This window comes from Rhinopithecus roxellana, chromosome 3 (assembly GCF_007565055.1).
Source record: "Rhinopithecus roxellana isolate Shanxi Qingling chromosome 3, ASM756505v1, whole genome shotgun sequence".
NCBI lineage: Eukaryota > Metazoa > Chordata > Mammalia > Primates > Cercopithecidae > Rhinopithecus > Rhinopithecus roxellana.
Window position 1 is genome coordinate 177,539,310 of NC_044551.1, and position 23,618 is coordinate 177,562,927.

Sequence of the window (23,618 nt, forward strand, 5' to 3'; positions counted from 1 at the left end):
ATAAAAAAACAAAAAATTATAGATAAGAAACAACTCCAAATGCTAGGACTTTCAAAATTGCTTCCAGCTGTGTGCAGAGAATTCACTGACCATTATCAGAAAGATTACAGATTATTTCTGTCTCTCCTCAAACCTAAGTTATTAAAGTTTAAAATCTATTTGGGAGCTTTTTGAAGGGTCAGTATGAATTAGCCCCCCTCTCCGTTCAGTCTCCATGGTTCTTCCAGGCAAGGAAACAATAGCATTTAAAACATACCAACCAAGAATGTGCCTGGGGATAGAGCAGCAAGGCTGTTTCAGAGTCTGGCCAACCCACGCACAGCCTTCACTGTCAACGACATCCCAACCCCTCCATACCCTGACCAGCAGGTCTTCTTTCAGGTCACTAAGGTGTATATGGTTTTGGAGAACAGAACCGAAGGTGAAAAAAGGACAGAAGCAAAGGAAAACAAAACAAAGCCAGACCTGGAGATCATTTTCAAATTCTTCCCTCCTCATATAAGTGCTGCCCCTTTTTTTCTTGTTTGTTTTTATACATTATTGTTTGCCCCACAGGCATCAAGCTGTTAGTGTGTACAGGAGGGATTAAAGTGAGACTGCATGTTGGATGAAATATAAATTTAAATTATACTTCTGTCAGTTTGGAATCAGGGATTGTTTCTCAAGCTCTCCCCAAACACTTAATTTCAAATGAGTCTTCATTTATTACTTCAAGAAAGGCCAAATGCATAATTTATCAGCAGCTTTCAGTCAATATACCCTTATAAGCATGTTTCCCATGAGCCTTCGAGTAAAAATATGTTATGCTAATTCTATTAGTTGGGTACACAAGAGCTATCTAAGAAAGTAAACAAGCTTTAAAAGGAGACACATGTGAACAAAGAAATACCTGTCAACCTACTGCCCAGGGTCAAATTACCAAGGGAACAAGGAGGTGGTAAAGTTGTCTCATTATTTATGCCCAGAGTGTCTCTCGACTGGAACTCTGAGACACCCAGTGGCTCTGTGTGGTGACTCAGGGGTAAGATGACACTGAGTGTGACTGTGAGCTGGAGAGGGGACTTACCGGGTCTCCAGTGGCACGTTGCTGTTTAGCACCCAGCTGTCCTGAAGCTGAACGGACTCTGGTGTGGTGGCCAGGTCATTGGGCGCTGGGGCCGGGGCGTGGATCTGACTCCGCCGATTGGTCAGTGAGTTCCTGTTGAGGGAGTTGGCAGATGAGTGGTGATGGGACAGCGTGTGGTTGTGAGGGGGTGGGAGAGGGGGCCTCAGAGTCGACTGGCTGTGGTGGTTTGGAGGGCCTGAAAAAAAAAGGAGAAATGACTGTCAGTGTCTGCAGATTCCAGTCTCAGGCACTCTGCAAACCTCTGGAGGAGAGTTTGAAACCAAAGTCTCCAAGCTGACAATTGCTGAAAGCCTCAAGCTAGAGCGACAGATAAGACTGCAGCAGGCATCCCAGAGTTAGTTACAAATAAATAATTGGCTTTGATTTGCATTTATCCACACACATCAAATGAAGAATAATGAGAAACTAGTTTAGCAAAACCAGGTGGATAAGGGCTGACCAGAGGAATTATTTGAAACATATTAATACTGTAATGAAAGTAACATGACATTCAAGGCTGATCACTGCCGTAGCAAGTCCCTATTCCTTTTCCAGGTAAACTAGTACATTGTACACATTCTTTTCAAAAATTTTATCTTTTGAAGATATTAAGAATATGGCACACTCTACGTCAGGGAGTAGCACCTTTAAATACCTGTAGGGACCAGGCAGGAGGATGGAGTGGGCTAGCTATGGACTGAGCTGAGGTGGAGTGGCTAGGGGGCAGCCCTCACTCAGCACCAGGTCAATCTGGTCACATGGGAATGAGGGACAGAGCTCAAGGTAGCCGTAATTTCTAGTTTCTCTAGAAAAGCTGGAAATCTGGACTTGTAGATAAAATTTCCTAGTTTTTAGAAATGCTGACAACTCAAAATAAGATTTATATATACGTATGTGTGTGTACACACATATTTGTGTGTATATATATGTGTATATGTATAATATACACATATACATATAAACATATCTCTATCTATCTATCTATCTATCTATCTATCTATCTATCTATCTATCTATCTATCTATCTATTTAAATGAGCGTGAACAAAACACACCTGCGACCCCGCTCAGCTCAGCAGGTTGCTAACTTCTCTCCTCTGAGAGATGAACCCTGAGGATTCAGTCTCTGGAGAAGGTCATGGCAGATGTTTTCAAGCCATGACCCTGACTCCAAAGTACATCCTGCGTTTTTTTAAATAACAAAATCCTCTATCCTTGCAGGAAAAACAAAGGAGAGCTTTCCCTTGGAAAATATCCCCTTGTAGATATCGCTGTCTCTGACAACTCCACACAAGGTTTTCCTAGCAACCGATTCTCAATCTACAAAATGAAATATTTTAAGCATAATGAAAATGAAAGTAGTTCGCTATGCGATGAAGCCTATAATTTCGTTTTAATGGATGCTGAAACATGACTTTTAATTTGTGTCCTTTGAGAAAGTTTATTTTTTGAAGCTTCCAGTCAGGGCTGGCAGCTCACCAGGTGACTGCTGAGCCTTGTCATTTTTGGCCCCTGCCAACTTTAAAAATCCTCAGCCCCTGCTGTCCTGGCTTTAAGAAGTTGGCTCAAGTCATTTAAACAAGCAATTTGACACAAATTTCAACTACTTGTCTCCTTATGTGGCCGGGCTACATCTCCAAAAGGTGTAATCTACATTCTGGGGTTCCTGTGCCGGCTGCAGAAACATTCTGAAGAAAAGACAACATGTCAAGAAGATACTAGGTTTGGAGAGCATCCTGACCAACAAAAACAAGAAGGAAACATACGGAGGAAACAGGTTCCTTGAAGTGTGCATCTTTAGGCTGAAATTACTTGGGTGTTTTTTTTTTCGTTGTGATGTTTAGAAAAGGACAGTGACAACAAAAACCCAGTGGGAAATACCACTATACAGTTGTATAGATTTTAAATCGTGTCCTCCAAGTGAACCTGTAATTCCTATTTTACATTATGCATCAGTGACATTTTAAATATATCTTTGGGGGAGTTTCATAGCTGTAGCAGGCTATTGTATTTCCTGGCATTGTTGTCTGTCTAGTAATGTATTATTACATAGTTATTTAGCATTTGTCTGTCTCATATTAGTGGAAAGAGGTGGGAAAGGGGGGGTGAAATGATGTAATAATGATCCTTCAGGGATGCTATCCAAGCCCTTCGCACACACGGTTAATGAATTCTCATGCCTTTCTTTCCCCCTCTCTCAACTCCCATGCAAGTGGTGTCATTATTCGCCATTAGTTAGGTAATTACGAGACTTGCTTCAGGAAGATGGAGTGGGTCAGTGCACAAGTGAGAACCTGCCCTCCCCAGCCCTAAGTCCTAACTTTCCATCTCCCTCTGTCCTTGCCCCCCACACTCCCCTCTCCAGACTACACAGTCTTCTAAAGCACAAAGAGGCCATGTGAAGGATTTAATTCCCTAAATGAGATACCAGACCCTCCTGCTTCCTGTTGATTCACTCTGAGCTAAGTTCTCCTTGTCTACTCCAGCTTGTGTGGCCCTCGTGAGGTCCATCTGTGTTGTGCGTGGGCAGAATTCCTGCGGTTGCTTGTGTGCTTCTCTTCCCAGGGGGAAGAGAAGCTCCGACCTGGGTGCTATGCGTTGTGTTCCAAATAAAATGAATTGGGAGTTTTCCAGTTAACTAGAAGAGACGTCAAGTTCTCCTTTCATTTATCCTAATGAGAAGGCATAGAGCTTCCTGGGGGAAATGGAGAAGGAAAAGTAAGGGAAGATGGAAGAATACTTAATTCTCCACTCACCCAGCCCTCCTATAAAGCAACATATTTCATTGCAAATAAATCAAATTATTGACAGCAACAAAAACAAAAATTATCCAGCATTCTCAGTATTGGAAGGCATTCTCCTCCTACCTGTTGCTCATTTTCACCACGGCATTGATTATATTTGCTCATTTATCTATCTATCCTGAAGTCATATTTTCCAGTGAGGTGCAGGAGGCAGAAGGAAAAGACAATTACAATACAGAGTGGTAAATGGGACCCCTGGGATATATACAGAGGAATGTGGGAACATCTAGAAGGGGCATTTAGTTAGAGGTTAGGAGACAAAATCTACAGAACTGGGTTCAAGAATTGAGTCTGCCACTTTCTAGTTGTGTGAACCTGGGCATGCTACCTCATTTCTTTCGTTCTCAGCTTACTCATCTGCCAACTGGTGAAAACAGCAGTAACTACCCGCTAAGGTTGCTGTGAAAGTTAGAGAGGAAGGATGAATGTAAAGTGCTAAACATGCTGCCTGATGGCTGGCAAGTCCTTGAAAACCAAGTGCAGAGATCAGGGATGGCTTCTTTCAGGGATGAAAGGATGGATAAGACATAACCGCAGCTCTCAGGGAGCCCAGATTTGAGTAGGAAAATTAAATCCAAATTTCATCTATCTAGGGCAGATGTCACAGACTGACAGCCCTCAAGCAGAATATTATCAAAAATTCAAAGTTGAGATTTTGCATAGTGTTCCAGATTTCTGACTTCTCTTGAAAGCAAAACCAAACCCAAAATATGGAGTCTGTATCCTCTCAAAACAACTGGATAGAGCTGAATGCTGTGAAGGGTGGGGTGGCTTACCTGATTTGCCATCAACCCTAGTGATCCCTGTTCTCTTAACCTGGCTGGCTGTATGCATTTATATTTACTGACACCTAATAGTATGTTTTTGATTCCTAGTTTCACTCAGGTGCCCTGGTATTCGGTATAAGTAATGTACCTCTAGTATGAAACACCTCTGTTACAGCAAATGATCACAAGCAACTTTTTGTATTTATCACTTTTCACTACAGTCATCCAACACACTTGCTGGGTGGGAAGGTTTTTCTGTTTCAAAAATGCAAACAATGGCTGACAACATGCCTTCTCGCTTTCCGAAAAGTCAAAATACACGAAAAGCTCTTCTGTAAAGCAACTGATACCTTCAACCTACTCTGATGGGAGATGAATAACTCAGCTTGATGAAGGAAGCCTCATGTCCACTGTAAGTTCCATACATTTATTGGGTTTAATTAATGTGCATATTATTAAGAGCTCTTCTATTACATAAATATGAAATCACATAGTAATGCAATTTAAAGATAAGAAACTATCTAATGTAAATTCTTACACATTATCAACCTAATCAGTATGCTATTAGTAGACAAAAGGCAACTGTCATTAAAATATTACTGCTGACCTGATACTGCACTTGATGTACCTTCAGTCCAGAACCTGGAATTTATTTTTAGGTACTGCATGGCTTTTAGTCCTAGGCAGAAGGAACTGTCTTGTTGGCTCTTTGCTAAAAACCAGGGGAGGTATAGGTAAGGCTCCTGGAAAAGACAAGTGAATTTATAGAGAAGGTGTTTCCTGTGTGTTTAAAAATCAAGGGCTTGGCCGGGCGCGGTGGCTCAAGCCTGTAATCCCAGTACTTTGGGAGGCCGAGACGGGCGGATCACGAGGTCAGGAGATTGAGACCATCCTGGCTAAGACGGTGAAACCCCATCTCTACTAAAAAATACAAAAAACTAGCCGGGCGAGGTGGCGGGCGCCTGTAGTCCCAGCTGCTTGGGAGGCTGAGGCAGGAGAATGGTGTGAATCCAGGAGGCGGAGCTTGCAGTGAGCCGAGATCCGGCCACCGCACTCCAGCCTGGGCAACAGAGCGAGACTCCGTCTCAAAAAAAAAAAAAAAAAAAAAAAAAAAAAATCAAGGGCTTGAATGAGCACTGCTGTTTGTCCTGCTAAAGAATTGTCTGTGCTTCTGTGCTTTTTTTCTGTGGGACAGTTGCTGCCAGTTGATTTTGAGAAGGATGACAGTCACCTAGTCTGTCCTTCCTAAATGCCTACTGGTTGGCAGTGAAACTTAAGAAAACTGAAGCAGTGCCTCTTTGTTGAGTAGCAATACCAATTCCAATAAAGTCAGACGTGGGAAGTGAAAAACCTTGGCATATCAACTTCTGTGTTGACTCCATGAGAGTTGCTCATATATCATGGGGAAACAATCAATGTCCACGTTTTAAACAACATATAAAGGAAGAATTTCCGGGGCTCTAAGGAAGAAATTGTTAATAATCGACTATTGTTGCTGCACTCTGCCTAAATAAACAGCTGGAGGACGTGTCTACTCTAGCCAAGGGTCGACAAATAGATGGGGTGGGAAAGCAGAGACAAATTAAACCAGACTTGTCTTGCGCCATAGTCTTCACCAATTTTTCCTGGTGATTAGAAATGATAAAATATGTGAAAGAAAAAAATAAAAGTAAGGGCCTGCCTAGCTGCTAATAAATCACTCATTCCTGAGAATGGCATGTCGATGGTTGGTCTTTAACATTTTCAACTCCCTCAGACCCTCAGATGACAAATTAACCACAAACTCTTTGCCTTCTTCTCCTGAACCACCTCTTGGGGCAAGTTACATCTTGATAGCAATTTAAAGATTCTAAAAGAGGAGATGGTGTTGGCAGAAACTTGGGAATCTCTGGTTGATGATAACTGGCAGCAGGACATCCTGTTCAAATTTGACCTTGAATTGGCCAGAGGGAATTGGGGGTGAGGAATTTCAAGAATAACAGTGTCTGGTTAGACCTAAGGAGGACAGAGTCTATTGCAGATGTTCAGGCTAGTGATTGGCTGTGAATCTCTGCTTGGCCACTGACCAGATGTGTGGCCACTGGAAAGTGATATATTTTTCTTTCTGAGTCTGTTTATTCACTTGTAAAATGGATACAGTAATTTTACTTCTCATACATGATTGTTAGGAGAATCGAATGGAAATATATTTTTAAGGAGCCTAGCACAATTCTTGGTACCTAGCAAGCTATTAATACATATTATTATGGTTATTATTATTTGATGTAATTAACCATTCTGATAATAGTAATGGCGGCTATAGCAACTATGACTCTGAGGAAAATGATGAGTACCTCCTAGGGCACGGTGGGCCCTACTTTTCCAAATTCTTTGAAATGGCAGCTCTTGGAGGGGGATATTCAATGAACATGTGGCTGCAAAATCATCAACCTCTGACCTCTCCATCTTCAAATTTGGCCAGCAGGAGGGCAGAGTGACTAAGTGACATGGCCAGGAGCTATTAACAGACAGTCTCAAGAGTGTCTCTCTAAGAGCCCACACAAATAAAACTTGGGATTCAGAAATGCTCCATTTCCATAAACAAAACAGTTGATGCTGATGGTAACAAAATGATAATATTGACCATGGCTGCCGTGAGTTAAGTTCTCCTTGTGTGTCGGGTACTGTGCTAAGTGTTGTACATAAATCATTTCAATATATTCCCACTTACTCCTAGGGTACAGGTCATTTATCATGCCCATTTCACAGATCCAGTAAGTCAGGTTCAGAGGGGTTAAGTAATGCACCAAATGTCACATAGCTCAGTAAATGGTAGAGCTGGTACATGATCCCAGGGTCTCTTCCCCTCCCAGCCATATGTAAAGGAACCCAAAGCCAGAACACAGGCACACAGGGAGGAAAGAGGTCCCCTGACCTTGCTCATATATGCCTAGCAAATACAGAGGAAAACAGACTTGACTCATTTCTTTGCACATTTGCTTAAATGGCAGAATCCAATCTTGTGAGAAACTGGAGGGAATCACCCACCTCAAAGCTCTGCACCACCCTCATGGATGCTGCTTGAATCAGGAGAAATAGGCCAGAACAGCCAAACTGCAGTGCAATCTCTTTTCTATGCCTTCCCAAAGGCCATCCCCAAACTTCCTCCACTGTGCCTCATCCCTGGCTCCCCTAACCAGCGGCGTGAGGGGCGGCATGAGGAATGAGCAGCAATTAGGCCTGTCAGGAGTAGAACCAAGGGCACACTCCATCCCAGCTTGTCCTGTCCTGCTCTGACCAGAGGTACTTTGCCAACAGCCCAGGGGTGGAGGGAATAGGTCCAAATCCAGCCTCTTCTCATATTTAAAGAGATTTCCTTATTTGTCTCTAAGTATTGGGCACTTTGGACATTGAGCTTGCTTCCTCCTTCTGTCTTAACACCTACAGAATGACTTACCTCCTAAAGAATGGATTTACATTTTTTGTTACTGACACATATACGGTATTGCTGGCTTCACAGGGCAGGTGACTTGTCCATAGTCTTTCTTGGATCTGGTCACTACTATCACAAGCTGCAGCTGCAGCTTTTCCACATTTCAGAGTGGAGGAGAGACAAGAAGGGGGATGAAGGAGTGAGTCAAGTTCTAGCCTCCTCATCTCCCTAGCGGCTGGCTCCAGCTCCAGCCAGTGCCTCTGGCCTAGGTTACACGGTCCTGTATCAGGGGGCTGTCCTTGAAGGAAGCATCCTACTCAGCCTGGACAGAAGGCAGAGAAAGAAAGGGCTGTGTTTGCCTGTAAGGAATGATTTATAGCTCTCTTTCTTACACAAAATATATGACCTCAGAGAAAAACATTCCAAATGTATTCGCAATGACACACAGATCAACATTGCATAGCGGAACATGGGAATTACAGTCACAAGGAGCAATCATTTGCAGGCTCAGAATCCAAAGTTTTCCTCAGCTCTGCTACCTTCGTAAAGGACTAGGGTCTGCAGGGACACCTTAGATCACCTAAGTCCAATAGCTCCCATTTAATAAGCGCCAACTGTGTGATAAGCACTCTACATATTTCATCTTATTTAAAACTTACAATAACCTTTAAAGCACTTTAAAGTAGATATTGCTCTCCACTTTAAAGATGAGGAGACCAAGGTGCAGGGAGGTTAAGTAATATAATTCTCTCTCCTTAAATTTTGTATTTAACTGTAATGTATCTGTGCCCCCCGGGTGCTTGCTTTGCACACTGCTTACATTTCTTTTGTAATGCTGAGCACATGGTTTTATATTATTTTTGGACTATCCTGTGCTCTCCACGAGATCATGAGCTCCTCCATTAAAAATAGTCTGTCTCACTCGTCTGTATATCCCAGCATAAGGCTACAGTGCCTGGTATAAAACTAGTGGTGATGAATGAATGAATGAATGAATGAATGAATGAATGAATGGACAAATCATGTCCCTGGGGGTTATATTCAGAGTCTCAGAGGACAGGGATTAGAGTAGATTTCTGCCTCTATCCCTTGTACATTCTAGTTGATTGCTGGAATCAATGATGCCCTCCCACTTAATTCTCTCATTCCTGTTACCTCTAGGGCTCCTTTAACAGGGAGATGGCTAGACACAGAGGGAAGGTGACTTCAAACTCCTCCATCTTCGATTGTTTTTCAGTTGTTTTTCCTGGCACTTGCTGCCTGATCACCTCTTCTGCTTTTTTAAAATAACAGTTTCACTGAGATATCATACAATCCAGTTTTTAAAAGTACACATTTCAGTGTTTCTTTAGTATATTCAACAAGATAGGCAACCATCACCATTATCTAATTTTAAAACATTTTTATCACCCTCAAAGCATACACCATACCATTCAGCAGTCATGGCCCAGTCCCTTCCTCCATCCCATAGCCTCTGGCAAATGTCAGTCTACTCTCTGTTCCTACGGATTTGCCAATCCTGGACATTTCATGGAAATGGCAATTCCCTCTGTTTATTATAACCACGACATCTGTTGCAGAGCTCCATCAGAGCCAGTCAAAGTTCAATCTCAAACGGGGCACACTGCTTAGCACTTATAAAGATCTTCCCCTGGCATCCTGAAGCAGGTCCCCTGCAGGTCTTTTTCTTTTTTTGGCTGAGACCCTGCTGCTGTTGATATTTTTCAGATGGAGATTGTTAGGTGATGGCATTTGAGAGCCAGTTGCACATGTGAATGTCTGAGGGAAAGCCTGGAATTTGTTCTAGCGGTTCAGGCATGGCTGTAATCACCTAGTCAGGCACAGGTAGGGACATTTGTGGGAGGGGAAAGGAGAAAGGAGAAGGGGACTCTTGAACTGGGTACCAAGTCAGTAGCTGCCCTTGGGTTAAGAGCTTAATAGTTATTGTGAATTTGGGACCATCCCGCCCCAGTAGGGCACGTTCTCACACATGAGGGTCAGAAAGGGATTTTAATCGTAGGTGCCACATCATTTGACAATTGCCCCTATACTCATTCTTTGCCTTCCTAAATCATCAGGAAAGTATTACTTGAGATCAATGTCAACTCCGTTAGCTACTTTCCAAGTGACAAAGACAAAATAAAAAAGATCACTTGAAATACTTGAGAAGAACCCTTCTAAAGAGAAGATTTTATTACACAGTTACATCTGAGCAATGCCTATTTGAGCATTTCAATAAATCTACATTACCCTAGGTATTTTGGCATCCTCTGGGAGAGGAAAGCCTATCAGTAGAAAGTAATGATTTTGGGTTTTTCAATTGCCCTAAGGATCTTGACAATATTATTAAGACCCATGCACTCCCTGTCGAGAAGTTTAGGAGTGAAATTATTAATATGCCCAGACTTTATGTTGATTGTTGTGCTGTAGCAGAAAATACTCTTTCTGTTATATGAGCAGCACTATCACTTTCCCAGGCAAAGAATTGCATCAAAAATTTAAACTCCTCTCATTGTAGCTCATCACATAGCTTTTCAAGGTCTTATTGTAAAATAGGCTGGGCAAAATTTGGATATTTCCCTACCCATGAAAGATAATATGTTTTTCAAAGAGCAGGCTATTTTTTTTTAAAAAAGCCAAACCTCACAGTGGAATTCTCTTCCACCAAGATGCCATTCTTTAGATCTTTAACTAGATTTTCTTTGGGGTTTATTTCATTCTTTCTTTTTTTCTCTCTCTTTGAGATGTTTACAGTGCTTTTCCCCAAACACAGAAAGAGGATCAAAACAAAGATAAAATATAATTTTGATTTGAGATTGTGCCTCTGATGAACAGAATAATGGAAACAAACTCTGATCTACACCATTCATTAATACCAAGAGTGGCCGAAGCACACCAGTTAAATGGCAAGGATGGGATAAAGGTTCCTGGAGCATTTTCACTTCAAAGCTCAGCAGAATTATTTACTATCTGGGTGACCTTTTCCCAAAATCTCTCCTGGTACATGCCTTATAGGGCAAGGGAACAAAAGTTTCTCCATACTATATAAACAGAAGCCAGCTGAATGTCAGACCTTGAACTGCATCTGGTGTCATGTCAAGTGACAGTTGATGTCATGGGATGTAAAGACATATTGCTGGAGATATTTTCAGAACCCCCTTTTTGCCTTTAGAATGTACACACATACACATGCATGCACCCAGACAAGTAATTACTGAAGACAATCAAATATCTGAAGAAACATCCACTGCCTAAGATTACATGGCTCAAGTGCTGTCAGAGCGAGCACTCTCTGGATTTTGCTCATAATTGTTTACTGGTTTCTTTCAAAGTTGTCTTGGAGTTGTCCTTACCTCCCAATTAAAATAAATCAGACCTCTCACAGTGCTCAAGACCCTTCCTATGATGCTGCATGAATGATGAGTAGAAGTGCTCCGCTGCTGAGCAGACCAAGAGGAGAAACCCCTCACCCTCACCTTCAAGATCCCCAGGATGCCACTAACTTTTAGAAAAAACCGGGACCACTGGGAGGCCAGTGTGTTCTCAGCCCTCAGTTTTGCAGTGGGAGGAAGAGGCATTGCCATTAGGATCACTGGGTCCCACTGTGCTCCACTGGCAAAAAGGTTTCTTTCTAGCAAGGGTTCAGGATGCCATTTCCAGGGCCTTTTCAGTCTTGAAAACATTGATTTATCCAGTTTTGGCTGGAGGACTTCTGAAGTTAGACAACCAAAGTTTTGAGGTATTTAACCTCTGTATCCTCATCTGTAAAAGGTGGTTAATAACAGTTCCTACTTGGTAAAGAGAGTTACATGAGATACTATGTTTAAAGTGCTCAGAAAATGCATTACAAATAGGAGGCCCTCAGGAAATGTCAGCATTTATTTTCCCCAGAATAGGCTAATAATTTATTTATTTATTTGTTTTTGAGATGGGAGTCTCACTCTGTCACCCAGGCTGGAGTGCAGTGGCACCATCTCGGCTCACTGCAACCTCTGCCTCCCAGGTTCAAGTGATTCTTCTGCCTCAGCCTCCTGAGTAGCTGAGACTACAGGTATGTGCCACCACATCTGGCTAATTTTTGTATTTTTAGTAGAGATGGGGTTTCCCCATGTTGGCCAGGCTGGTCTCAAACTCCTGACCTCAGGTGATCCTTTTGTCTTGACCTCCCAAAGTGCTGGGATTATAAGTGTGAGCCACTGTGCCTGGCCTATTTTTTGAGGTGGTGGAGAGAGGAGTGACATAGACCCTGTGATTTAGATTTTTGTGTGTGTTGTTTTTAAGAGGCAGGGTCTTGCTCTGTCACTCGGGCTGGAGTGCGGTGGTATAATCATGGCTCACTGTAACCTCGAATTCCTGGGCTCAAGCAATCTTCCTGTCTAAGTCTTCCAAGTAGCTGGGACTACAGGCACACACCACCATGCCTGGCTAGTTTTTTCTTTTTATTGGTAGAGATAGGATTTTGTTATGTTGCCCAGGCTGGTCTTGAACTCCTGACCCCAAGCAGTCCTCCCACGTTGGCCTCCCAGAGTACTGGGAATACAGGTTTGAGTCACTACACACAGCCAAGATTATTATTTCAATGACTTGAAAAACTTTCTGTTGCCAGATACTTTTAAAGTAAATAGGACCTTTAAGAATAAGGGACCTTTTTCCTACTGAGTTATAGTAACTCCAGGCCTTACAGGACATCAAAACAATCAGTGCACGTATTTTTCACATCTGCAGTTTAAATACACTGAAATAAAACTGTCCAATGGTGTACAATGTGAAGTGCCTTATAGTAGCTTTTTTCCTTTGATAAACTCTCTTGTTCTTTTATTAATTAGCACAAGGAAGACCTGTGTTTCCTTGAGTTCTGGTAGCCCTGGTAGGCATCAGCCCCCATTTTGCATGAAAAACCTTATAATAAAATCAAGGTTTTCAAGTTTCTTTGGCTCATTTATGAGATATGCAGGTTGCTCTATCATTGCAATCCACTGTTGAACAATTCACTGACGTCCTGAGTTGTTCATCACATTTAGATGGTTTAAGTCATGAATTAGCAATTTGTTTCTCAGGGCTTCTTGGGTTACTGAAACATTCTAGTATTTATCATCTCAAATGGGATCATTCTTAATCCCATAATGTAGAGAGGGAGTCATCTCTCACGTGAAATAATCAGATTTGGCGGAGAAAATAATTTCCATTTCTAACACTGCCTATCTGACACTTTAATAGTGTAGTCTGGAAAGGCTTCTCGATAAGATGATATTTGATCAGAGACCTGAAGGAAATAGAGAGAGAGCCATTCCAGTGTCTGGGAGAACAATGTTTCAGGCAGAGGGAAAAGCAAGAACAAAGGCATTTTAAATCTAGGACTTGCATGGTATATAGGAATTGCACAGAATATCAGCCTAGGTTCGTCTCTTTCCTACAGATTTAAGTCTAGTCCTTGAACAAAATATTGCAAGAAATAAGAAAGGCCCTGATCTGGATCCTCACTGGCCTCTGCCTGATTTGGAACCGGCTGAGCAGGCTTCTGTTTGAGGCTCTTTGCATTTGCTATACCCTTGGCCTGGAGATACAGATAATCGAGTAGCTCACACCTTCCATGTCTGCAGGTCTCAGCTCAAATGTCGTCTTTTAAGACCTGCCTTCCGAGACAGCATCAGTCATCTTATCCTCCTTCCATTGCTTTCTTTTTCTCTAAAGCACATATTGGCACCCATTTTTAAAAACTCATTTGTCTTTCTGCAGCAGAAAGTAAGTACCTTGAAGGCAAAGATGCTATTTTATTCTCTGTTGAATCCCCGACTCTTGGAGTACTTGGTAGACACAATAGATGGTTATTGAATGAATGACTGAATTAATTAATTAATTATTGACAAATATGGCAAGAACAAAGAAATTGGAGAAATATTCCAAATTCCATCAGAAATGAAAGTATGTCCAAGTATACCATGGTATCATTTGAGACAAATCTCAAAAGCTTGAACTTCATCAAAGTTCAAGAAGAAAAATTATCATGGGCTTCCTTGCCAAAACACAGCTCTATCTCATGCAAACTGTAGTAATTTTTTCCATTCCTACAGCAATCCAAACACGACAACAAATGCCTTACAAGCAGAAATCCCCATGGAACTAATGGGAGCAGAGGCCTCCCACACACCCCAAGTGGGAATAGACACATTTCACTTCCAAACTCTGACTAACAGGATCTCCTGTGGCTCTTTCTGCCACCTGAAAATGTTCACTTTTCATCACAAATCTGCTGTGTTAAAGAATCTTTGCTAAAGGCTTCTGACTCAGCAGGGTGGGGTGAATCCTGATTCATCTGCGTAGTTGGTGATACAGAAAGGAACTCAGTGTGGCACAGAAAGAGGATGACTTGCTAAGAGTTTGCAAATCAAAAACAAGATATTTGGAATTCTGCTTCTTTCAGGAAGGCTTTTTGGGTTGGATCAGATGAAATCCAATGGCTTCCTCAACCTACGCTGACAAGTATGATGTTTTATGGTTGCTGCATTCTAGGGCTGACACTGGAGCTAACATCAACATATTATATATTGAAAGACTTTATTTGTTAATTTTTAGCCCACTAAATTGTTATAAGCTTCTTTTATTTATACATGGTGAAATAGAGCTTGAATAGAGTTTCCATTCAATGGATTTTTTTTTTTTTTTTTTTTTTGTATCACAGGGGTCCCCAGCCCCTGGGCCACAGGCCAGTACAGGAACCGGGCAGCATAGTAGGAGGTGAGCAGAGGGTGAACAAGCATTACTGCCTGAGCTCCGCCTCGTGTCACATCAGTGGCAGCATTAGATTCTCATAGGAGTGTGAACCCTACTATGAACTGCACACATGAATGTTCTAGATTGCGTGCTCCTTATGAGGATCTAACTCATGCCTGATGATCTGAAGTGGAACAGTTTCATCCTGAAACTATCCCCCTCATCCGTGGAAAATTTGTCTTCCATGAAACTGGTTCCCGGTGCCAAAAAGGTTGAGGACTGCTGTTGTGTAGAACCTAGAAAAGCCATATGCAGGGAGTTACTTGAGAAAGTCTTTTACATTCTCTGAGAGAAATCCAAAGAAGTGACAGTTTTCTCCACAAGATTCCTTTTGCCTTCTGTCCAATTAAATTCCTTACACAAGAACAGTGACACATTAGCCAAGCTCACTTATGACAAACAATTCTTTTTTTTTTGAGACAGAGTCTTGCTGTCTTGCTCTGTCACCCAGGCTGGAGTGCAGTGGCACAATGTCAGCTCACTGCAACCTCCGCCTCCCGGGTTCAAGCGATTCTCCTGTCTCAGCCTCCCACGTAGCTGGGACTACAGGTGCATGCCACCATACCTGGCTAATTTTTGTATTTTCAGTAGAGACGGGGTTTCACCATGTTAGCCAGGATGGTCTTGGTCTCCTGACCTCATGATCCACCTGCCTTGGCCTCAATTCTTAATCATTGATTTGTTCATTCATTCCTTTATTCATGTCTTCATTTGTTCACATGTTCCTTCATTCAGCAATTAATGATTGGGCACCTACCCTGGGTCAGAGGGCTTTTGGAGGTATAGAGTTCCTGGCCTTGAGGAAGGTAAAGAAAGAGACATGTCCTATGCTGACCTGTTGGGTAAGACACAAATACTTCACCTTAACTCTTTTGTTCCCTCGTGGTTTTTAACCACCAAAATACTTTACTTTTCCATGTATGTTGTTTTCATGTTTCAGCTCATGTATAAAATTTTATAGAGGCCATTATGACACACTGCTTTGACAGTGTTTCACAGATGCATATTGTTAAACTCTACATCAACGCCTTTCCCCTCTCCTCACCCCAGCCTTATCTCCCAAGGCTAAGTCACTATTTTGTTGGGTCTACACATACATATGCACATCCCAGGTGTGGGATGTACAGGTTTTTTGCTAACACACCATTTAAAGGATGCATCACGGCACACAGAGCGATTCACAAGAATGCTAATTATTACCTATGGAGAGGAATTGTAACATTTTGATTCATTTGTGTTTTCAACTGAATGTGGTATTTATCAACTGTCTTTTGTGTTTAATTCTAGATAATAGAGCATGGCAAATTGGAGTCTTCAATTAAGCACACGGAATACATGTGCTGTATTGCTTTCTCTGCAAGTTTCAGAGTCAGAATTCCTGCACTGGGTTCTGAGTTGCTGAGTGGAGACTATGATGGAGAGTAGTGGAGACACGTGACTTTCAGGGTACTCTTTGCACGTATGAAATGGAGCAAGACATCTAGATTTATGAAGGGAAAGTGAAAGAGGAGGATAGGAAGATATGTCACCTCCTGGGTTTCCTCCAATCATCCAGTCCTCACCTCTCTGTATGTCTTTGAACACTCTGAGCACCATCATGACAGTTCCATGGATGAAACAAATACTCATCGCTCAGCATTTTTCTAATGAAAACACATGCAGTCTGACCGGAAGGAGAAACCACAAACAGAATTGAGAAAAGCAGGCAGGCAAACTTTGCTTTTTTTTTTTTCCCGTTAACCAACAGAAAATGTAAGGGCTTTCATTAGGGAATTAAAAAAATGACTTATAGAAGACTTATAGAATTAACCAGAAGCAGCTCATGATAAAATACGTATCATGCTAGAAATACAGGTTTTACTTTTCATGAAAGCTAAACACGTTGCCATGATGGGAACTCTCACACATTGCTGGTGGGGATGCAAAATGAGATAACCCCTCTGGAAAACAGTCTGCCAGTTTCCCATGATGTTACACTTACCATACGCCCTAATAATCCCAAGTCTAGGTATTTACCCTAGAGAAATGCAAACTTAATGTTCAACCCAAAATCTGCACATGAAAATTTGTAGCGGCTTTATTTCTCATCACTAAAAACTAAGAACAACCAGATGTCCTACAGCAAGTAAATGAATAAACAAAGTATAGTAATTCATATAGCACAAAGTATAATTCATGGAGTACTATGCAGCAAAGGCAGGCATGACTAGCGTTAATAACAAAGTATTGTGTTGTTGAAAATTGCTGAGCGAGTAGATTTTAAATGTTCTCACTACAAAGAACTGAAAAGTATGTGAGGTAATGAATATGTTAATTAGCTTGATTTAGCCATTCCACAATGTACATATATCAAAACGTCGTGGTGTATACCATATATATATACAAGTTTTATTTGTCTGTTAAAGAAATTAATTAAAGAAAAGGATGGACTATTGATACACACAAACACTTGGATACATCGCAAAGGTACCATGCTGAATGAAAGAAATTCGTTTCAAAAGGTATAATTTCATTTATATGACATCCTCAAAAAGACAAAACTATAGTGACAAGGACAAATCAGTGACTAGGAGAGACTGAGATGGGGTTGGGGTATGTAAGTAACTACGAAAGGAGAACGTGGGAAATTTTTGAGGCGAAAGGGTTGTCTTGGGTTCCTGCAGTTGTGACAGTTCCAGAAATCTATATTTGTGTTAAAATCTACAGAACTATACACAGTGAAGCCAATTTTACTGTATGTTAGCTTTAAAAATATAATACAACAATGAAATTAAACATCACGCTGAATGCTAAGAATAGGACAGACTTGCTTTGATCGATGGAGGAAAGACTTGCTTAACGGCAGGACCCGTTTCAGGCAGAGACATCGAGGCTACTCTGTAACAAACAAGGGAGCATAGCAGCCTGAAAACTTGGCAAATCTGTTTCCAAAATATTTGTCTTGTCCTTAAAATAAAAAGCACACTGGAAAACACAAAAACGGAATCAACCTCTAAGTAAAAGTCCTATTGGCATATCGTTAATCGTTTGTGTATTTACATTCATTTAAATATTGTTTGCTAAAGCTCATGTGATCTATTGCAAGCTGTTTAAGAAACTATACTGTGTAAAAAGGAGAATGAATGGTTTCACTGCACAAAGCTGTCGGCTTCTCTACTGACACTCAGCACAATCCATAACCTTGTTGAGACATTAACAGGACTACATTACTCATCACAATAAGATTATTAGTTGATGGGAAACAAATTACAGAGCTTCCCAATCTGCTCTACTTCCTGACTGCATACAAGGTGATTTTTCATGAATGGAAATTGCTACCCAGGAAGAGAAACTTGTTTGTCTTAGGAAATTTCCAATAGTAGAAAGGGTCCATTCTGGGAACAAAAAGTGCAAAGTGGTAAAAGAAAGAAAAAGTTTAAAAATTATTTAGATAGAAGCCTAAGGGTGCTCACAGCTCGGCAACATATTGGGTAGAGATACAGAACACCAGCTGGGGAAATGGAAAAAAATCATACCTGTTTTGTTTAATGCGATGGCACAGCTCTGCATGTTGCCATGGATTTATTGGAAAAACACCTTTAGGAATGGAGGGTATGCCAAATACAGTGCTGGCAATTTATGGAGACATCTAAAATGACTTGGTTTGTTCTAGTCCCTGTGTCATGAATGCCAGCAACTAGCAGAGGCTTTTTCATCTTTTAGTTCTCAGATCCTCCTGGAGTACCTTCCTGGACCACTCTCTTCCCCTGCAGGTAGAACCAACTTCTCTTCTTCACCACCTCCAGGAACCATGTACAGATGCTATTTTCCCACCCACCACTCTTGTTCATTACTCTCATTATCCTTTTGCACAAGGGACTGAGCCCCAAGTCCGAGGTCTGTTACATGACTGAAGGGGAGCTGCAGTAACGGTTCATTAGATCACAGTTTCCAATAGCAACAACTTAACCTGGGGAAACAGGTGTGGTGTAATTAGCATAACTGTACAGCTTTGGCACCTGTGACCCACATCAGTCCTGTCCATCACCTTCTAGGGGTTTCCTAAATGATGGGGCTTGGAACTCACAGAAAGGAGAGGGATGTACAGACAAATGGCACTGCCTAGGCTCACAATAGGGACTTCGGCTCACAAAAGCTTGTCCCAGGAAGTAGACTAGGACAACATGTGAGAAGTGTTAGAATCCTAACAAGAGTGTCATCAGCACTGACAGATAATTCATGACACTCCATTGCACTAATGGCTCTTTTCACTCCTCCGTTTCTCTCTCGTTTGTAGAGCAGTACTTTGTCCTATTGCTGTCTAGCTTTCTGGGGAACACTCTTGCCCTGGCTCTGTCCTTGTCCCCTGAGGTGTTCTGACCTTTCCCGCTTGCACTCATGAGGGCACAACTAAAATGCCACCTACTGTTTTGTTTCCCACCCCCTTTCTTTGCTTCCAGTCTCAGAGAAAGTCAATAAAAGCCATCATTCTGCCTACCTGGACGACTCAAGGGCAGTGCAGCCTGCACACCCGTCCTGCCGAACGCGTACTAAGCTAAGCCTCCTCCGTCGCACTGGTCCCTGCTAGCTGCCCGTGATGCTGAGCACACACATGCCAGGCCCTGGAAGGCTGCCCTGAATGGGCTGGAGCCGAGTTTCCTTGTGGGAAGACAGGAAGGTTTGAGCGATATAGGCATGCCCTGAGTCAGACAGGCGGGGTGCTATCTTTGTCTTCCCTCCCAGGGATCACACTGCCAGTCTGGTTAATACCCAAAGGCTCTCGACATGTCTCATTGCTCCAGTCAAACTCCCTCGCCCCAATTTCTTCCTCTGAAGCAGCTTTCATCATGTTACATCAGTGGCTAGGCTTGACATCAGTACTTGTTTTCCAGGGGAAAACAGACCCTTTCAAGTATTTGCTTTTAAAGGTGACGAGAAATGGGGATGTCTACACTCCTACCAGGTAACATTTTGGCCATAAGATGAGGTATGGTCTGAAGCCAAAACAATTTTAAAGAAAATGCTGGGAAAAGAAATTGGAATCTTTCCCCTTCTAGGAGGAGGGATGTCTGGCTTTCTGAGTTAAATGCATTTGTTCCACCCTGTTACGATGCTGCTTTCTCTGATAGTTTAGGGATAAAACAATTAATGCGATTTGGTGCTAGAAATTCAAAACATTTGAACGTTTATAATAGGATCTGATGTAATATTATGTGGGCAGGTTTTACTCTTCTACAAAGCAGCCTTTCTCAACCTAACCAAAGAAAGTTGTCCAGGGTAATGTGTGTTCTGGGAGAATCAGTCCCAGTTTAACCTGATTTCTAAAATTGGCTTGATAATTCCAGATCAAGTACCACCTCCTATAAGTTGTAATCCTAGACGTCTTCGCCGTATTCATATTTATACTTTTCTGTCATCTCCTTTAGCACATTGTGTGTGTCAAATTAGTTTTCACACTTATTCATTAACAATATTGATGATAATGATAATAATAACAATTGCTAACTTTTTTGTTAGCACTTTTACCACCTGCCAGCTTTTGTTTTAAGAACTTTACACAGGTAATGGTATTTAATCATCACAGTGACCATATTGGGGTGGAAGGAGATACCCATTATACAGATCAGGAGGCTGAGGTTTAGAGAGGGTAAGTACCTTGCCTCAGGTAGGAAGTGATTGTCAGCCCAGGCCATCCCATCCCTGGCTCCTCACTCTAGTTGGTCCTGGGTCATGAATGCGCCTTTTTTTCACAATTTGTTCATAAATGAATTAGTCTAAATGCATGAACTTCCCAGACAAACCCATCTCACTGTCTGCAAGCACTTGATATTTTTATTTTAACCATGCTGTGTGGATATAATAATTCAAAATTGGAAGCTAAATTTGGCTGCATTTTTAAAGAGAGCATAATGAGCATAATTCAACATTTAATTGATGACTGAAAACCTATTAGGAGAAAACATATTGTACTATGCAGTCATATAGCTGCGTATTTACTTTTGATTTATTTTGTTTCCATCCTTGAGGTCACGCTGTCAATCCTTGGGTTGTTTCTGGGACTGCTACTCACAACATCACACACACCCCTTACCATTTTTGCTGTTCATCTCTGAAGTTCTTGTTTAGTTTTAGTTTTTTTTTTTTTTTAATAAACTTTTAAAAGTCATGTGTTAACAAAGAACAAACAAACACCTAGCTGAAGGTCTAACTAAGTATAGAGCAAATGCCTTCTAAAAGCCATTTTGAGAACTTACGGGGCAGTTTCTGAAACTAATTTCTTTACTTGGGGTTATCGTCCAGAAAGTCGAAGTTGTCAAGGACCTGTCAAGAACACTGACTGTGTTCTGAATTGTTTCTGCACATGACCTTGTTTTCTCAGGTGGAATATAAAATTGGAAGGTGGAGATCACCTTATATTTGAACAATGCAATCTTGCCACTGCTTAGGCTGGGGCTGCAAAGATATGAACCTTCTTTCCAGGAGTCTAGAGTTTAGCTCGTTTCAATACAATGTGTAGGCTGCTATGGTTGGTGGGGAAGACAGGAGACACTGGGTTTGGTTTTGGGGTTGGCAAATGATGGCCACGGACCACATTCAGCCCCCGAGCTAAGAATGTTTTATACATTTCTGAAGGACTGTGAAAAAGAAGAATATGTGGTAGAGACCATGCACAGCTCACAAAGTGAAGCCTGAAATATTTTCTATCTGGATCTTCACAGGAAAAAAAAAATGCTGACTCTTGGCCTAGTGGATGAGGGAAGGCTTCCTGGAGGAAAAGGTACATGCACTGCCTCATTATTAATTCAACAGGGTCTTCTTCAGTCTTACACACATATGTATGTATGCTTATTACATTTAATATGTATGTTTGAATGAACAACCTATTCATATTGATAAAAACAAACAGGCATAATTGGTAGGGTCAATTAGTGTTGACCATGGACAATGACTCGACCCTACTAATTATGCCTGTTTATTTCATCGTTCATTCATTCAAACATACATATACATATAATGAACATACATACACATGTGTGTAAGACGGAAAAAGACCCTGATGAATTAATAATGAAACTGCTACCGTGAGCAAACACAGACTGTAAATCAGTACATTCACTTTAGCTCGTTGAAGACACAACTGAGAAGAAAAGCCACAGGACAAGAAACAACCACCTTTCCTTTCTCAGGTCCCACATTACATCCACTCACCATTAGTCTGTATGGGACTGAGACCTTCATGATGGAATTGCACCAAGAGGCGTGGTGCTAAGCAGCCAACAAATGATGCCTCACAGAAGTTAACACTCTCTCCCCCTCCTCCATCTGCAGGCAGACTCCCGACTTACAACTGTTCACCTATGCAGCTCAATATGGACCTCGGTGAAATCAGCAAACATATCTTTTTTCTTCTCTGGTGTTTTATATCTCACCTACTATTTGGGCTTTATTGAAACAGAAATGTCACACTGCTATCTTTAGAACACTCGTGGAGTTTGAGCTAAGAACACTGTAGCTAGTACCCTACACAAGAAAGTGAGGGGATGCAGATTCCATCTCTGAAACAGCAGAAGTAGACACAGTTTCAAAACAGCGATTAATCTGTAATAAGGGAAAAGGCATAAGGGCTCCAGATCTTCCTTCCAACTCCCATCAAAACCAAAGTTAAATAATCCAGCTATTTCTGAAGCAATTAGCAGTATATATTATTTCCCAACACTCATGAACGAAATCATTTTGAAAACCAGTGCTCTTGACACATTTCACTATAAAATCAATTACTTTTAAAGGCAAGAAGCTCATTCTCCACCCGGGAAACATATGATACACCACCTGCCTGCTCCAAGAGATGCTTCTTGTTTTTTTTTTAATGCATTTATGGGGTTGGGGTGCTCTCTCTTCTAGTATTGTCTGCACATTTCAGCAATAAGGAATTTCAAACATATCCCAATAGTTTACGACTATTATATGGCCCAATTTACAGGCATCTGGAGTCTACACCATCAGGAGACTTTTTATCTTCTGTTAGGAATTAGGGTTTCCCAACCCGATATGATCTTAATTATCAGAAGTGCATTCTCACCCAAGTTCAATCTCTGACATCATAATAAGGTACAGTAGCTCCATTTCTGATGAGAAAAAGCTGATTCAGGGTGATACTGTATATATCTGTTTGCATAGCAGGAATCAGGCCTGAATTTGTTTTCCTAGAGATTTTTCATGGATAACGTTTTCATTTTCATCAAAGGCAAGCAATTTAAAAGTTCCTTTTGCTGTTGACAATCTCTATAGTTGGAAACTTGGGATGATTACAAATGGCAATGCTTTTCAGGGACAAAGGGTGTTATCTTATTTCCAGAGCTTATAGCATAAGGCATGGTCAGAATGGTGCTGCATTAGTTTGCGATCTTCTGTTTTTTTTGCAAGAATCAAAGGCAAATAACTCCTCTTGGCTAAAGTTGGCACTGACAAAGTTGTAAACCTTATGCAACTGTATAATGTGCATACATTGCTTAATAAGTGTCTGAAATTGGCCATTTTCTATCAGAGCAAAAACAATAACTCTTTTGGGGCTAGTTTAAATGTCATTTAATGCATTTTCAGTTTAATTCAATTAATGGCACCTTGAAAAGAAATCATGTTGTGTTTTAGAAAAAAATCTCTCTTCTCTAGAAAGAATTCATTCACTGTCAGAAATTGGCTAAGGATTAAAAAATTTCTACCAGCCTGGGCAATGTAGTGAGACTTTGTCTCTACAAAACTAAAAATAAAATGAAAAATTAG

At 41.3% G+C, this 23,618-nt stretch overlaps 1 protein-coding gene across 7 annotated transcripts in view; it reads right to left on the bottom strand.

Moving 5' to 3' along the window:
• Positions 1 to 23,618, bottom strand: part of TENM2 (teneurin transmembrane protein 2) — a 1,294,091-nt gene that overhangs the window by 314,239 nt on the left and 956,234 nt on the right. For 6 of the 7 annotated variants that reach the window (XM_030927458.1, XM_010358204.2, XM_010358202.2 and 3 more), the window contains one exon: positions 1,067 to 1,301. In XM_030927458.1, coding sequence (XP_030783318.1) covers positions 1,067 to 1,301 — 235 coding nt within the window. The remainder of the gene's footprint in view (positions 1 to 1,066; positions 1,302 to 23,618) is intronic. The other variant, XM_030927459.1, reaches the window with a different exon arrangement.